The 17,198-nt window shown below is 37.5% G+C and overlaps 1 protein-coding gene across 22 annotated transcripts in view; it reads right to left on the reverse strand.

Annotated features, from left to right (window-relative positions):
- Window positions 1–3,045: 3,045 nt before the first annotated feature.
- The window catches only part of TFDP1 (transcription factor Dp-1), a 30,188-nt gene continuing 16,035 nt past the window's right edge, over window positions 3,046–17,198 (reverse strand). For 6 of the 22 annotated variants that reach the window (XM_085534528.1, XM_015849478.3, XM_085534520.1 and 3 more), the window contains 9 exons: window positions 14,002–14,108; window positions 11,588–11,709; window positions 11,147–11,312; window positions 10,831–10,974; window positions 10,073–10,141; window positions 8,623–8,774; window positions 7,657–7,823; window positions 7,005–7,086; window positions 3,046–4,396 (listed from right to left, as the gene is read on the reverse strand). In XM_085534528.1, the coding sequence (XP_085390654.1) occupies window positions 4,249–4,396; window positions 7,005–7,086; window positions 7,657–7,823; window positions 8,623–8,774; window positions 10,073–10,141; window positions 10,831–10,974; window positions 11,147–11,260 (876 nt within the window). In that variant the 5' untranslated portion in view covers window positions 11,261–11,312; window positions 11,588–11,709; window positions 14,002–14,108 and the 3' untranslated portion in view covers window positions 3,046–4,248. Of the gene's footprint in view, window positions 4,397–7,004; window positions 7,087–7,656; window positions 7,824–8,622; window positions 8,775–10,061; window positions 10,142–10,830; window positions 10,978–11,146; window positions 11,313–11,587; window positions 11,710–14,001; window positions 14,109–16,701; window positions 16,761–17,198 lie in introns of those variants that run through there. The other 16 variants (XM_085534493.1, XM_015849466.3, XM_015849458.3 and 13 more) reach the window with 6 other exon arrangements.

The following is a 17,198-nucleotide window of genomic DNA, read 5'->3' on the forward strand; positions in this document are numbered from 1 at the left end:
CCCATCTGGTAGTTGAAGCGTTCAGTCTAATACTAGAAGTCACACACAAATATTAACAGGGAAGAAAAATATCAGTACAAGCTCTTCAATACTTAAAGGAGGTTCTCTGCTATGACTATCAGCAAACTCAAAACATCTGCCCTCCAGCTTTCACAGCTGCTAAGTACTGTGTATAAAGTCTTTGCTTAATGGTCTCACACAACAACGCTGTCACTGCAACTGCCCTCGGGAAATCCACCTCATCACTTTATGTAACTGTTTATTACCTCTTTCCAGTAATAAAAGACTGATACTGACCAACACGCAGCACATAAAGGTGTCTGTGTGCTACTCGCAGTAACTGGATGGAGAACAACAATCACAACTTGCATGCTTGCAAAAAAAATCACATGCTTTGCACACACAGCCCCTTCATAAGCTTCATCATGTTTGGACACGAAACGTTCAATCACAAACAAGATTATGTTGTTTAATAGAAGATAAAGAATAACTATGAAAGAATAAGTCTTGGTTTTGTTCCCCTTCTTCCCCCCAATTTAAACATCTGAATAACTCTCTTCCACTGGGGACAAAGTTCATCTTTCACCTCTTCCAATTTCTTTTTTTAAATGCCAGTTGATGACTTCTGAATCATGTTTTTGGCGATGAAGGCCCAGGGCCTTGTTAAAGCAGAAAAGAAATTGGGCTTCACCTCTTACCTGCTCTAAAATGAGAAAGAAGTTTAATTCTGAGGACTCTTAGGGGTAACGTGCTTCATCTGTGTGCTCATGTGGCAATCCTACAATTACCAAAATGAGCATTTTATCATTCCAGTTTTGCCATGTGTCAGAGGGTTGTTACCACCTTCACCAATTAGCATGTTTCAAGCAGTCTGATTTTGAATTCCAGTCCCTAACTCTTGCGTCTCTTTTCTCTTATACTGACGAGCCCCTTACAATGACATCATTTTGTGTGATCTGATCTGACAGAAATCCAGACACGTCTCGTGTTTCTTTCCCACAAACCAAAAGAGTTCCTTAAATCTCATTACTAGAAGATGCTGACCTTTGATTTCAAATAACAAGGGAAGGGTCTTCTCATAGTCTTCTCCAATTGTTCCAACCATCTGTTTAACGGTGAGGCCAACAAGGACACAGTTGCTCAATGCCAGACCTGCTGTGTGTATCCAGGTTTAAAATAAGCTTACAATTAATGATCAGCTAAAATCAGCTGCACTATCACCACATTCATTTGTTAAGACCTACTCTGTACTTGGTCAGTTTTGTAGTTAATCTTCCAACCTTTGAATTAAGTTTTAACTAAATCCTTCAACACTTGTCCTAACATGATGTTCACTGCCGATCTCAGGCCCTCCAGACCATGTTCACAGAGGTCGTATTCACATCACTTTCGAAAGATGGAATTATGGAATTCTTTCACTCCTTAGGCATTTACTCACAGTCTCAGGGTTCATTAAAAATCAGCATCAGAAATGTAAAGATTCAGTCCACCTAGAATAAATTACCGGGGTCGCAGGTCTTTAAGCTTTAAGTATTTGCTTACATGTTCTGCTTTGTTTTTAGTGAACACTCTCATGTTCCCGTGACAAAACAACACAAGCCTTGCCAAAGACTCCAACTTTGCTATCGTTCAACATGTTACGAAGCAAAAACTTTACCTTCTGTTCTGTCAGGACTGCTATGATTGCAATATTTACAGTGCTGTACCACGATGCATCCACAGTGAACGTACAGAGAAAATAAAATCCTCGAGCCTAGGTTTGGATTTCAGCCTTCTTGAAACATCCCAACACAGAACAAATGGGTGTTAGCAGAGCACAGCAAAGCACTGCTGATTTTCAACTAACACCAATCTTTCTTCTTCATTCTCTACCGCATCAGAACATTCTGCCTTTATGACCACAAAGATGTTAACTGACAATCTCGATTTTCTCTCATTCATGTTTTGCTTGTTGTTGCTGGCAGACTTTGAATGTATCTCTGGAGAAATCGCCTCTCTGAGTTTTTGCTGAGAGGCAGATGTGGCCAGATGAGCATCACCATAACGTCAGATGAAGACTACTGTGGGAACATCTACTGCAAGCAGAAAATGCCTGCGCGCATCCATTGTCCTTCACCTTGCTCTCAGCATCACCTGCATTTGTGCTTAGAAACCCCATCCTAAGGAAGGCAGCCTCCTCCCTGCTCAGCTAACCACTTTTTTTTTTTCTTCATAGGAGCCCAGCAACTCGTGAGTGCTTCTGAACATCAGCTGAGCTTCCGTTCTTTTTCTGCTGAGTCCTCAGGATGCAGGCAAGCCGGATGATCCATTTCTGAGACTACTCAGGAGATTGATACATGGTACTTTGTAACTTCCTTTTCTTCTCCCTTAAGGGATCATATGATAACTCAGGCTGGAGGGCACCTCAGATGACGCCTGATTCAATTCCTGCTTAATGCAGGGTCAGCTGTGAGGGTTCAAGGCTGTGGAGGAACCCTTTCCACAGAGCACTTATCCCAGTAACTCGCCTTTGCAGTGTCTCCCTTTGTGTAAGCAACAAACCCTGATATCAGGCGGTGTCCTGCAGGGTGACTGAGACATTTCAGCAACCTGTGCTTCCAGGTCAGAGCTGAGAACGGGATATATCTAAAAGGTTCAAGGTAGAAGCGCACAGAAGGCATTAGGAAGACCTGTTCTGAGGATGTGGGAAAGTGTGACAGAAACTGAGGACCGGGGAATATGGGATGAAAAGTTAGGAGGGTAAATGTGGGATTTTAAACAGAAGAGCTGGATTAGAGTCCAAAGACTGTCCTGACATTCATTCTGAAGAGCAACAGGACTGAAATGAGGAGACATGAAAGAAGAGAGAACACGGTGCACGATATTGCTCTTTGCATCGTATGATATCAAGACTTACAAGGAGAAATCATTAAATTAGAACAAAAAATCTGAACCCTCAGTAGTGCAGGTGCTCTCTTGGTATTCTGAGAGAGTCAGCTCTAGGTCTCGTGGTGAGGAGGAGTGACATGTTCTAGAATAACCCTACAATTAGAAAAACCACAGAGCTTGTTAAAAATGCCCATGCGCGTTTTATTAATAAAAACTAACAGTGCCAAGGTTAAACAAGTCAAACAATTATAGTCTCTTTATATTCCATAAAATATTACAGAAAAGTTTATTTGTGTTTCAATAAAAAGACTACTGTCTTAGAATAGGCAGCTGACAGTATTTGTGCAGTTAATTGTTTGTGAATAAATTTAAAAAGACTACCACCTGCCCTGAAATTCCTCTTATAAAAACCAACTATTAAAAATGATTGACAAATTTTGAGTTAAAAAACTTAAAACATTCTCTATATTTAATTTCAACTTTATAATAGATTACAGGAAGATGTTTATGAAACAAATACAAACATTTGTTTCAGTACATGTCTTTATATGATAGACTTATAAGTATGTAAACAACTATATAATAAAAAGTTTCCAAAGTCTGCCTGTAAGAAATCAGGCAATTTTTACCATAAGCAATAAATCATTCCAAACCTTCAAGACATTTTATATAGCTGCACCAGCTGGCAGTAAACATTTGCCAAAAAGTTTGTAATTCTTATGTCCCAACATAACAGCAACAAGCATATAAACTTGATGGAATCATTATGTTAGATATAATTTAAGGGAAAATTCGTTCACAACAACATTTCTGGAATTTAACATGTATAAAAAGTAGGACGTATCTTTCCTGTTTGGTTCTTTGGACACTGCATGGTTAACAAAAAAACACACTACTACATTAGCTCACTATCCCTCCAAAAGTGGTATAACCAAAATACACTCCAAATAAATTGCCATTCAGTGTACTCATTTTCCGCAGAAGGACAGCATTTTATTTCTCGATGATGTGTCTACATTTTCTTTAGCAAACTTAGCAAGAACATTTGGGGGGCAAAATCCACTTTCCTTCAAGTAAAAAAAACAAACCAAACAAACAAAACCAAAACCAAATAAAACGATAAACCAAAAACCCCTAAACCAAGAGTAAATAAAGGCTCTGCATTAACACACTGGTATCAAAAACACACATCCACACCACATTTAAAAATATCCTACATAAAACAATCCTCGCTTGCTTATCAGAGGTGCATTTCTAAACTCAGAACTGCTTACCAACGTTTTCCTTGAGGGATGGGGCAAAGTTATTTGAGACTTCTCTCCCTAGAACAATTTATTCCTGAAGCTTGCTGAATTTTAACAAGTCTACAAGCAAAGGGCATCAGTCGTCATCATCGTTCTCATTAAAATCGTCGTCGTCATCATCGTCATCCCCCACATAAGAAACTGGTGTTTCAACTCTGGAGCCACTGTACTGAGATCCATTGGAACTTGTAGCCAACATCCCATCTCCACCATTGGAAAAGTCACTAAAATAAGAAAAGTCCAGTTGGTAGTGTTTAATGATACTTTCCAGATTACTGTTCTTATTATCACGCATCTTCTCCATCTCTTTAATGCCACTGCTACTTTGGAAACTAACACATTCTGAAATGGTTCTTACTGTGTTTCTTCCACACGGTCGATGATGAAATCCTCGCCCTTTCATACATGTGCTTTATAGATTTCATTTCAAGTAGGTACATTTAACGCCCAAGAGCTATCTAAGGCCCCAAATATTTTGTAGCACCTGCCATGAGCACCTCAAGTGAATCCTATGCCTTCTTGAAGCACTCATCTTGATTCAAAGAATGTGAAAAATGAAGAATTCATGGCTGCTCTTGGTTAATTCTTTGTTATTATGTGGTCAGCTGCCATGGCTACATACTGTATTTTTCACTGGAAATTTCTTTTTCCTAGATGGATTATCTGCATCCAGAAATGTCCTATTTCATTAGTCAGAACATTCCTTGTTACTTGCTATTTTTCTTAAGTTTGCTACTGTTAATTTTAGCTAGTTCTACATTCTCTGTTACAAATTCTTGAACAATCATTTTTCTACAAGTCACAGAAATAACATCTCCAGCTTGACAAATACTCTCCTTCAAAAATCATTTTTAATCGACTTAACACGCATTATCAATCACACAAAATCTTGTTGCGTGGAGCTAATTCACAGGTTTGGGAACCTATTATTCCACAAAGTGAAGCCACTTTCAATAACATCAGTTCTATTTCTACTCTTTAATCTTGAAGAAAATGCTGTTTTGGCATTCCCTTTTAATTAGCCTGGAAATGGTGTTAAACCAGCTAACTGCACACTCCCCAGTTTACCAAGGTTTCAAAGTTAACTGTAGTAGACCAAGAAAACTCCTTAGATAGAGCCTTCATCTGAAGTTGTACAGGGAAGAGAGAATGGATGGGGCAGATGGGGATGATGGGTGGGAAGGAAATGGAGCACACCCTAGAAGCTTGCAAGGAAAATATATCTGACACTTTCGAGTCATGCATTCTATACATTCAAGTCACATGTTCTATACATTTTTCTTTCAAAAGGAAGATACCCATACATTTAGCTCTAATTATTTAGAATCTGCTTCTCCACAATTAACTGTAGAAACATTTTCAAAGATAAGGAAAAAAAGAAATTTTTCCTGTGTTCAAAGTTTGAAAACAAAAATCCCACATAACTAAAAGAGCTTCAGTTAGGATAAAAACAAGTGGATTTCATAACCTAAGTAACCTAGTGACACAGAGACTGGGATGAAGGCACTGGAATCAACATCTTCAGCCCTAGGACAGGAGAGCTGACTGAATAGGCACATAGCCTTTATTTGGCATTGGCAGCAATTTTTTGGCACCAGGCATGCCGCACATCTTGTAATTTCCTACTGCCATGAACACATAGATATGTATAATTAAACAATAATTAATCACTACCCTTTTCCAACCTCCTAAGAAACCTTAAGTGCTAAGAGTTCTTGTGCTTCTCACTACAGTAATGAACTACAACCAGTCTCTTAACTCTAAAGTTGCTTTGGTTTGGGAAACATAATGCTTTAAAAAGACTAATGCAATCACACTTTCAAGATAAATTTTTCTTTAAGAAGGACTTCTTGCCCTCCAGAAGGAAGACTGGTGAGAAAAATCCACCAGAACATCTTCAGGGAAAAGAAAGAAAAATAAAACTCTATTTCCTTCTCTAAAGAAGGAAATCAGTATAGGAGTGTTTTTCTATTAACACAGATGACTTAGAAAATAACCAAAAAACTAGGACCTCCTTAAGAATTTAAGTAATATAGCAATTTCCCAAATAACAGACAAGGCATCTGTAACTTGCGCTCACCTGATTTCAAATTGCCCAGACTGGACTAGCTGCATGACAGTTGGACAAATGCAACTGACCTTCCTCATAAAACTAACTGGACAAACCTATGTCTGATAATACATATACAAGTAATTTGCTCAGCTAATTGACTCACTTCATTCAAGCATTTTTAACAGCATTAAACATTTCAATAACGTTTGAGTCATTCAACAACTCAAAGCTCACCCAAGAGAAACTTCTGATCAATGCACTGACAAAAAAAAATTGTCATTAATTACTACAGAAGAAAAAAGTGCCTCATGTGGCAAGAGAAAAAAAATATCAGTTAAGCTCTGAAATAGCATACGTCTGTACAAAGTTGCGTAAAGGACATGACTTGTCATTTTCACAATGACAAGTCATTCTCACAGTGTATTATGTGTTCTGAAGTCCAAAGACAAAAATCTGTTGTATGCTAGATACCAATAACCGAGTAAGAACTGTGCCCTGATTAGGTCTTAGAAGTATCTGTTTTCTTGTCGTAAACTCAAATCTAACTAAAATGAACACCTGCCTACTCCATTTATTTTCCAGTACTTTTAAAAAGGTTTGCTTAGTGACATTGTTAAGAAACACCAACAATCGAATAGAAGTGATATCTGAGGATAAACTCAAGCACGCATCGCACAACATTTAATCAAACCCTAACTAGTTTCTCGCAGTATTTCAGTTGATGTTAATTTTTCTTCATGTTTACAGATTTTAAGAATTAATCGATAATCCCATCTCACCTGGCTGAAAACCTTGTGCCATTTGATGCAGAACCTGACGAAGATGTGACATATACACTGCTGATTGATCCCTGAGCCATTTCTGTAGAAACAAACATATGTCTCAGCAATACTTTCAAACACGCTTATCTAATTGAGTAAGAAAGCTTTATTCTTTTTGGAGTCCACAGAATGAGTCTTGCAGCCAATCCAATGAAACATATTGATCCAACGTTTCTTAATTAACAAGCGAGTGACTGCAACACTTCAAAATAAACACCATTTTGAAGTGAACAAGCCAGATGTCTTTGCTATTCCTGCATACGGTAAATGAATAAATAAAATGAAGCCACGACCAGGTTTGCATTTACTACCTTTTCCCTTTGCAGATGAATCAACTACAAGTAATGCCCTCAAAAAAAAAAAAAAAAAAAAAAGCAAACCATATAATGCATGGGGCAATGCAAAAAGTGGTGCTGAAAACAGCAACTGTCCATTCGCTAAGAACATTATTTATTCCCCAAAATACATTAAAAAGGCACAAATGTTTGAAAACTTATAAATCTACAGCACAAAGCTGAAAATTTTTCATGAGTTTTGCTCATAGAACAAAAATAAGGAAAGGAAACCAAAAAAGAAGGAAAACAAAACAGTTCTTCTTACACTAACTAACCTGTCACATACGGTTCCAAAGCTTTGGGAACCAAACTCCTTGCAATTTTTAGGTCCTCTGCTGAACAGCTTCCAGACTCCAGCCCACAGGCCATTCCCATTCGTTTTAGTACTTCTATATCATCATGAATTTCAAAAGTATTGTCAAAATTAAATAGATACTCAAACCTGCAGAGGAAAAATGTCTCAATTAGCTTGAATTACTTTAACTATCTTACCAGACACTTCTAGTTTCATGAATTGCAGAACTTCATTAACACAGTGCTAGTGACACACTTTCCTTAGTAATCAAAATTTTCAAGATATATGCATTTGACAGCAAATAATTAAAAATCAGATTAAAACTTAAGCTAAAATCAAACTGAAGCTCAACTAAAATTGAAGTTCTGCATCCTATATACATCTTTAACAAGTGTTGAAAGTTTTAGTTGAACACTTAGTTAAGTATTTTGCACATCGATTGATATTTCTCCTGTTCCTCTCTTTTTACTGGTAACAGCTAACTGCCTGCCATGCAATAATTTTTTATGCTTCATAGTAAGAAAGCAGAAACCACCACTACATTCAGTCTTAGATGAAAAACCTAGGTTTCTGAACTGTAAGCAAGGAGCAGCAGTTCTAGAAACAAAATACATTGTCAAGTCTGCCGCTGTATTTCATATTAGGGCCAAGCTGGCGCCTATTGCTAATGCAGCACTTATGTAGAGCTGCTTTACTTGGCTTTTAAAATTTCTAGACAGTTCATAAATCCTACATTACTAAATCTTAACATTATTATTCTGTTTATTACAATGCTTTAAAAAAACTCTGTTTCTATTCAACGTTGCTAAGTTTAATGGCACATCGGCTATCTATATAAGGCATGATTTATTTGTATTCCATTTTAACAAATGTAGATTGACTCTTCAGTATAGATGCAGAACTCATAGCCGTACCAAAAGCCAGAAAGCAAGCTTTGTTAACTCACTTGTCATTTGAAATACTGCAATCAATCACTGTTTTCTTGCTGGTGTTCACAATGATGAATGGCAAATGGATGACAGAATTGGAAGGTGGCGGTCGATTTGCCTGCTGTTCTGCCTGACGATTTCGCTGAACGAGGTTCTTGAAGGCAATTTGCTACAAAAAGCAATAGTGATATGGGACACTGAATTAAAACTTCAAGATTTCAATTAACCTAAGAAATCCCTCAGTGAGTACCAGCAGCACATGAACACAGAAGTGAACAAAAAAGGTTCACCACGTTCCTGAACTTCAAGATGCAAGAAAAAAATCAAGAAACATGGTATTAAAAACATGATAAATATTAACTGAGGGGAAAAAAAGCATTTTCTAATAACTTCATCACTACAGATCCTTAAACAGAACTTTGAAGGAGAGAAAAGACAACAATGACTGTAAAAAGCAAGTTTCATACAGCTTCATACTTCCACTTTGTTTAGCTATCACATTCCACAACAATGGCTGAATTATTAAGACTGCATCTTCGCTAAAATTACATGCTTCTAACAGTTAAAGTTTGGGATGTGAATGTCTGGTATTACGCTTCTGAAATGTTCAGCTAGGATTTGTAACTTCACTCTTGAATTTCCTCGGAATGCAATTTCCGCATGAATGGATTGTTTGTATCTTAATTCTTCTGTTTGTTAGTCTTTGAAATTATTCTAGTTAACTACTAAAACCCAATTTACATTAATATCTTACACTAAGCCACCAAGCTAGAAATAGCGTGTTTCTGGTCATGGAATACAATGAAATAAATGGGAATTCAAATAAATAAATGAAAATACAAAGCCAACAGAGGATGGTAAAAATCTGATAGTTGCGGAAATTGCAAATCCACAATTGCCTTTTCTTTCTGCATGCCCTTCCTGATTCTCATTCTTACTGAATACATAACACAACTACTTAGAGATACATTACAGTGAACCAGCAGTACAGGGACTCAGGGGATTACTGCTTCCTACAAAATACTAGGTGGAATCTGGAAAGGAGCTCAAGTTGTAATTTAGCAACTGTGCCAATGCAATTAAGCCACCTACAGGGCAGGGCAGCAACGTTCAAGAAAGGCAAGACAAAGATCATCACAAGAGATGACCTGTTAAAGTCAAGCTATTTTATCTGAGGACTACTGCAGAAAAACATTCATTGTACAATACTGAGGAGTACAGTATGAATTATTGGTCCTGTTAACGCAAATTTTTTTTAAACATACAACTACAGGAAAAAACCCATCATGGCTCATAGAAGGTTGCTGCCTTTGCCATAAGCAACAGTCAACACCATGGTCCCAGTGCTACCTTTATCCCAAAATTCATCTCTAGCCTTCTTAGAGGTCTCCCATTCCCCAGTGGGACAAAACGAGGAATGCAGATGTAAGTTACCTTGCCCTATAGACAAGAGTACCTTGACTGTACCTGTAGAATGAGTTCTTGTAGTTGAGATTGTTTTTGCTTTATTCTTTCAAGTCTTCTCTGTTTCTCCACCTTAAGACAGAGAACAAACTGATTAGTTTGTAGGTTTTAAATAGTGTTTTCTATCAACATTTTCTCCCCTTAAACTGTTTAAATACCAGATAAATGAAGACAACAAGTGCATCAGTCACTAATGCACTGCAGAAGATGCTGAGATCTACAAAGTCTCACATCAGTACTACCAATGGAAACTGTAACAAAGAGAGGAGTTAAGATATCCAGGAATAAAGCAGAATATAGAAGGAAGAGCATAAAAACATCTTTGTAAGTGGAAGCTATGCCTCAAAGAGTTACCCACATTCTAGGAGGGAGGCAAGGAGCATGTAGACCAGAATGATCTACTTAGTATACCCTGCTGATATTGGAGCTATCGGAGAAGAGAAAGATACTTAAACAAATGAAGCTGCTTACATTCGCACAGTACTAAGCACTGATTAGATCTGCTGCATTTTCTTCAACTAAGTAGCAATATATATATGTGTGTATACATATATATATATTCAAGCAATCTGGAAATTCAGATGCATATTGCATAAACATAAATTAAAAAGGAAGTCAGAAGGGACCAAACTATTCTACTTTTTATCTCAGAAGATCGTATGCACATGTAGAATAAAAGTAAATCCAATGCACATGTAGAATAAAAGTAAATCCAAGTTTTTATTCAAAACAAATCCATTGTGAATTTCCTATACATTTACCTCTAAATTCTGACATTCCTGAGCCGAGTTTGTAGGTAGACCAATCCATTTGATTTCCTTCTTCTCCTTAGAGATAATGTTCATGGCCATGAGGACATTTAAGGCATCATAGACACGTCGTCTAATATTCTTCTGGTCATAAGCCTGCTGTAGACATAGAGCGTTAATCAAAAACATGCCTGACAAAAACGTCTGAAAATAAATTACAGCAAATGTGTAATCTTGGTTATTATCTGAACTGTTTAATTAAGCAATGGGAGAAGAAATCTAAGCCTCCCCACTCAGTTCACACGTAACTAACCTCCCAAATACTCACTGATTCATTTGGTGAAATGTGATCATCAGGGGTAGTAAATTCTGCAACCAACTCGTCTGCCACCTCATTGTATGAGGTCGTTCCTTTTCTTTGTACCTTCTCACAAACCTTCATAGAGAAATGACGTAAACCTGTGCCGCTCTTCTCTCCTTTTCTGTTCCGTTTCCTAAACATACATATGATATGTTTTTTAAGAAGATTTGAACTTTTGGAATACTTAACATCTCTTTTCCAAACACAGATACAAAAGTCCAAGGTCTTCCCTTTTATTCTACTCTTCTCCCCTTCCCAATGTCTTTTTTGTATGATTCCACCCTTGAAGGTAAACAGACTGTCTTTCCCACACTGCCAGCATGAAGAGCATATACACTATCACGGCAAACATTTACAGCAAAAGTTCTAAGTAATTTATTAATCCTTTGTAACTTTTATTTTGCTCACCCAACAGACCACGGCGAAGAATCTGCAGTCTGGTTTTGTGATACAAAATGTGTGTTAGGTGTATGTGGACTTCCTACCAGGATAGTATTTGGCACTGAAGGTCTCTGAGGTGTACCGATAACCTACAACAAAGATAAAAATCATTTAGAAAATAACCATAACTATCCCAGGATGTTCAGATACTGCATTATTCATGACACATTAGTCAAGAACAAAAAATGCTTACTTTCTATACACTCGTAACAGAAGCTTTCAACTTAGACACACAAGCACAAAAACCTTCAGACCGCACATCACATGGTTAAATCACTCCTTAAGCAATAATCATTTTTATTTTATCCTTCCAAAATGAGCTTTTCATGATTACTGGATTTCTTACAATGCTTCAACTCTCATTTAGACAAGGTCCAAGGCAAACAAAACAAAAAATCCTATCAAACTACATCTAAAGATGTTGCAATAAATTACTGTTAAAATATAAATGTACAGAACAAGGAGGTTTGAAAATGAGTAAAAGCTGAGAAAAAACAGTGCAGTGTCACGGAATTGTTTCCTACAAGCAGACTCTTACTGCAGAGCTAAAAACAAAGTATGAGTACATTAGAAGTGAAGAAAAAGAATGGTGTACCCTTCTCAATCACTGAGAAACTACAGCTACACTACAGCTATTTTAGCCTCATAATAATCTGCTTTTACGCTATATGTTTATATCATAAGGCCCACGCTTTCACATAAAGGGTATGGCTCAGATCTTGGTTTATGTATTATGCAAATACTCTATGTGAGGGATAGAGAACCTTAAAAATACAGTAAGTATCCTTAAGAAGCCTAACATTCCTATCGAATATTGAGAAGCCTTCACATAATGAACAATCATATGTTAAGACTATTCTGTTTCTCTATAGAACACAGAGGAATAGATAAATCCTGCAGGCAAAAAGGAGCTTCTTCAATGTGGGGTTACTTGCTTTTATTTTAAATAACTGTTAGAAATCTAATTACTCTCACAAGTGCCTTATTCAAAGGTAAACAAGTATGGACTGACAATTAAGGAAGACCCCACAGCCCAGAATTTCAGATTCATCTAAGAATTATTTAGCATTCTTATAGTCTCCTTAAAAGAAATGCTGATAACCCTAGGCTTTAATCACTAGTTCACAGATTATTATGACTTTGTATTAAAACAACACTAAGAGTTCAGTAGAATTAAGTCACTAGGACACTGGGAACATCCTAAAATGAAAGCTTATGGATGGAATCATAGAGGATGGATCACAGGATAACAGAACAAATATGGATGGAATTTGAGGGAAAACAGGGAGGGAAAAGGCAAAGAATGGAGTCAAAGTAGAAATCTGTTTCTCTACATTTTTTTAAATGTTTTTGGATTTACAAAGAACAATATTAAAGTTCCTTAAGAATAACTAACATCAAGAAAATGGAAAAGAACAGTGAGACAGTCTTCACAATCCACTCCACTGTGCTACAGTGCTGTCACCATCCACATTTCTCCTGAGAACAAAATAACACCAACTGAATAAGAACACAGGCTCAGAAAATTGAATATTTGAGTATTAAAAACCTGTCTTTGACCAGGGAAAGGCTGGAAAGCTGAGCAGGGTCAGAAGGAAGATCCTCAATTCTGTTTCCCAAGAATATCTTCCTTATTGGTAAAAATAAATAAGTAAATAAATATCTTCCCAGATTTCAGGGTTTTAACTATTTCTTGCTATCTTGCTGTCATTCTGAATCATAAGGCCAGTGTAAATTTCTCTCTCTATAGATATCAAACAATTCCATCTCTTCTTTGCCAACATAAAACTAAGTATCTCATTTTGTACTGATAAGAGTCAATACAAATTTGCTCTGATACAGGCCACCTTTTTTCTCACTAAAAATGTTTAGAATAAGACTTAAAATGCTACAAATTCTTCACTGCAAGTGTAAATTTCACACTGTGATCATACTAAGAAAGACACCATCAAGAGAAGCAATTTCATGTTACAATGAGAGACTGAAAGCACGTGAATTTGTCATTTGAAACGTGCGATGAAAACAACAATTTACAGGTCTATAATTTGTGCATATGCACACAGACAGGGCTGTAAATGTTCATTTACTCAGCTGAAACTGAGTATGTCCCTATGACAGATTCCAAACCAACACAGGAAAGAGCCACTGATTAGAAGTGGAAACACAAACAAAAAAGACAGCAATCTGAATATTCAGGTATCTACCTGTTGATTTCACTGTCATGTCATTTCCTTCTGCAAAAGCACATTTGTTCTATTTCTGTGAGTCAATTAAAACTAGAAACATTTAGACAATCTGCACATGACAAGTGATACTGGATATCAACCAACAACTCAGATTTACAGCACACAAGTAAAAAAACACCCATCACATCTCCTTACCACTTGTTGTGCAATGTTGACATTAGACCGTCCAAATGTTTTTGGCAGGAGCTGTTTTCCGATTGTATTTACTGTAGAGGGATGAACAGCCAATAGAGAAACAACTCCTAAAAACAAATAGAAGCAGAAATCTTCACGTCAGCCACATTGTATTATTTTAGCAATTCCAGTTTCTTAAGTATTACCAAAGCCTACTAACAGAAATGAGAGAACCTACATAAATGCAGCATTCATGCTCTCAAAGCACTAAGAAATTAAGATTCCTACTATATTTTTCTCACCTTCCTTCTGTGTAATCAGCTTGGTGACATAGAATGAGCATGATTTAACTCACTATGGTCCACTTATTCTCTCAAAGCACAGTGTTAGAGCTAACAGGTATATGATAGAAGGCATACCCCCTCCTCTTCAACCCCCTTTTCTTAGTGGCTACCGAAGTCTTCTCTCTAACCACTCAAAATCCATGCCCCATTGGAATGCACTGCCCAGGGAGGTGGTGGGGTCACTGACCATGGGAGTGTTCAAGAAACGTTTGGATGTTGTGTTGATGAATATGATTTAGCTGGGAAGTATTGGTAATGGTTGGACTAGATGATCTTCTAGGTCTTTTCCAACCTTGATAATTCTGTGATTCTGTGATTATTTTATGAGAGCCGCTCCAAAAGTAATGCTCCATATGTTATGACATTGGTCCACAACGTCAGAGGCAGATGATGGTGGTACAGCAATAGAGGCTGAACCTTTGACCAATATCCCATTACATGTTGTTGCTGTGTGATGGATGGCAGCAGAGGGGCGCTCTGACACAATGGTGGATGAAGCAAAGGTGTGTCACTGAACTCCTCCATGTGGAAATAAGAGCACACGCTGACATTCATTGACAGTTGTTGACCACTGCGATGGAAACCAAACAGTGGACATGAGCAGTGAGGTGCTGAGTGGTGAGTTTCAGCAGTGGCAACAGCAGGCCTCCTCTGTCAGTGTGGATTGTTACAAGCATGGCATGCAGGCTCTTGTTCATTGCCTGTTACACCTTCCTGTTTCTTCAGTGTTCCTTTGAGTACAGCCACCACTACTCCAGCTCCGAGTGCCTGCGTATCTTCTGCTCAGCTTCCTGCCAATGTGCCTTTATTAAAACCTCCTCATTGCTTGCAAAAACAAGAAAGCTAACTGGAGGTTCCATTCCCAGTATAAGAGTTGTAACTTCTTTCTCAAGTTAAGACTCCTTGTCAACTCATCTCTAATTGTACAGAGCCCTCTCCTTACCTCTGGCAATTCTTACTGCACGTACACCATTGAGCTCTCCTGTTTGAGACTTGTTCTCACAGGGGACAGGGACACACCACTCATGAAGAAGGCACACCATATGTTACTGTACAAATCCACGGCACATTTTCTATTTTATTCTCTGTTGATTTCTAAATAACTCTTAAAATTTAATTTGCTTGTTCCCCAACAGACACTAATTTTATGTTTTCATCATGTAACGTACAAGGACTTTAATAAACTTTCTGAGTGGTAACAGTTCACTTGGGGTCCTCATTTTATCTAGTTTGGCTTTCATCAATTATTAACCCATGCGAGGACTGTCCCATTCCCTGACACCTCAGGTGCTTTAACAGGCTGATTAAAGCCCTTGATAACTTTCTTATTTTCTAGACCACTGCTTTCAACAAATCCAAGGGCATCACACTGATTAGATAACCCTTATCCAAATGCTTGTTGATTCTTTCAAAGCATGACTTTGAACAAAGACGTAACTTCCTAACTTCCCTTTTCCCCTCCTTGTGGAAAAGCATTAGTTCCTGCTCATTATCACATTTATCTGTGTTTACTAATTATTTTTACATGTTATAATTATATTGGGGTAACACAACAGAAGTACCTTCATTAAGTACTTTTAGAATTCAGAGGTAAATATTTCCTGGTAAACTGCTAATGTGGTTAGAGTACTGAATTATGTGATGTATAAGGAGAAGCTGAGGGAGCTTGATACATTCAGCCTGGAGATGGTTAAAGGCAGGAGAAGATGTGTGTTCGTAGTGATATAACTGTCACCTCAGAATATCAAATAGGTAGTTACAGAGATGCACAGCAAAAGAGAGGCAGCTGTCCCCAGAAGCTGCACAGAGAGTTCCAACTAGATACCAGGGATAAAACATTCACAATGAAAACGGTAAGCACAGGAACAGGTTGCCTAGGAAGTTCCCTGGAGTTATATAAAAATTTCAGTTACTCAAGGCCCCATTCTTTCAAGTTGCCCCTGCTTTGATCCTTAGGCTAGATTAGATGGCCTCCAGCTTCCTTATATTATTCATAAAATTCTATGAATACAAACAGTTATCTTGCAACTACAACATCAGCATGGAGGGAAGAACATACACTATGCTTCTGTAAGGTTTTTTAGCATATTAACATTTTTGTGGCACTGCGTGATGGAACCAGCCTGGTCCTATCCAGGAACAGCAAAGTACTTTTGTCTGTATGTACAAACTGAATGGGGCAAGGACGTACAAACACAACTGGAAGAACAGTAACATGCTTCAATTCTAAGCAAAGTCAAAGTCAACCCATAAAAGGTAACGCATTTAACATCAAAGCAGAATTGCTCGATTTTTTTATTTAAAAAAGCATTTAAAAACAAGGATGTTTTCAGTTTGTGCCTGCTTAGTGCATGTATCCTACTACTTTCTTATTTACCTGATGTGCATTTCTCTAAAAATCCAACCGCACTTTATTCCAAAGGCTCATAATACTCTGGTTTCTGGGAGGAGCGGGGAAGGAAAGTTATTTAAGTACATAAAGCAGAAATATTTTTATTAGTTTAGCTTCAAAGGTGACTGACAGCTCAGTTTCTCAGAAGAATGTCACTAATCATTTGTTAATTACTGTTACATCAATTAGTGCAATCCAAATAATCTTGTGTTTTATGGCCAAGAGACAGCATCCATAGCAGCATGTAAAATCTGGAACAGCATGTTAGCAAACAGTTTGCCTGGCATCAGTTCTTCTTACTGTTCAAAATACATTAGTAATACAGCCAGGTCTTCATGTTTTTTTATTTCTAAAGAGACAAAGACCTCAAAAACCACAGTAAAAGGCCAGCTGAAGCATCAAAGAAGTTATACTGAAAGACAAAACTGTACTACTTAAACTCTCAGGCTCTCAAACGTTATCAGTATGGAAGAAGACTCTAA

This window comes from Coturnix japonica, chromosome 1 (genome assembly GCF_054131305.1).
Source record: "Coturnix japonica strain WE chromosome 1, WE-NBRP24, whole genome shotgun sequence".
Classification (NCBI taxonomy): domain Eukaryota; kingdom Metazoa; phylum Chordata; class Aves; order Galliformes; family Phasianidae; genus Coturnix; species Coturnix japonica.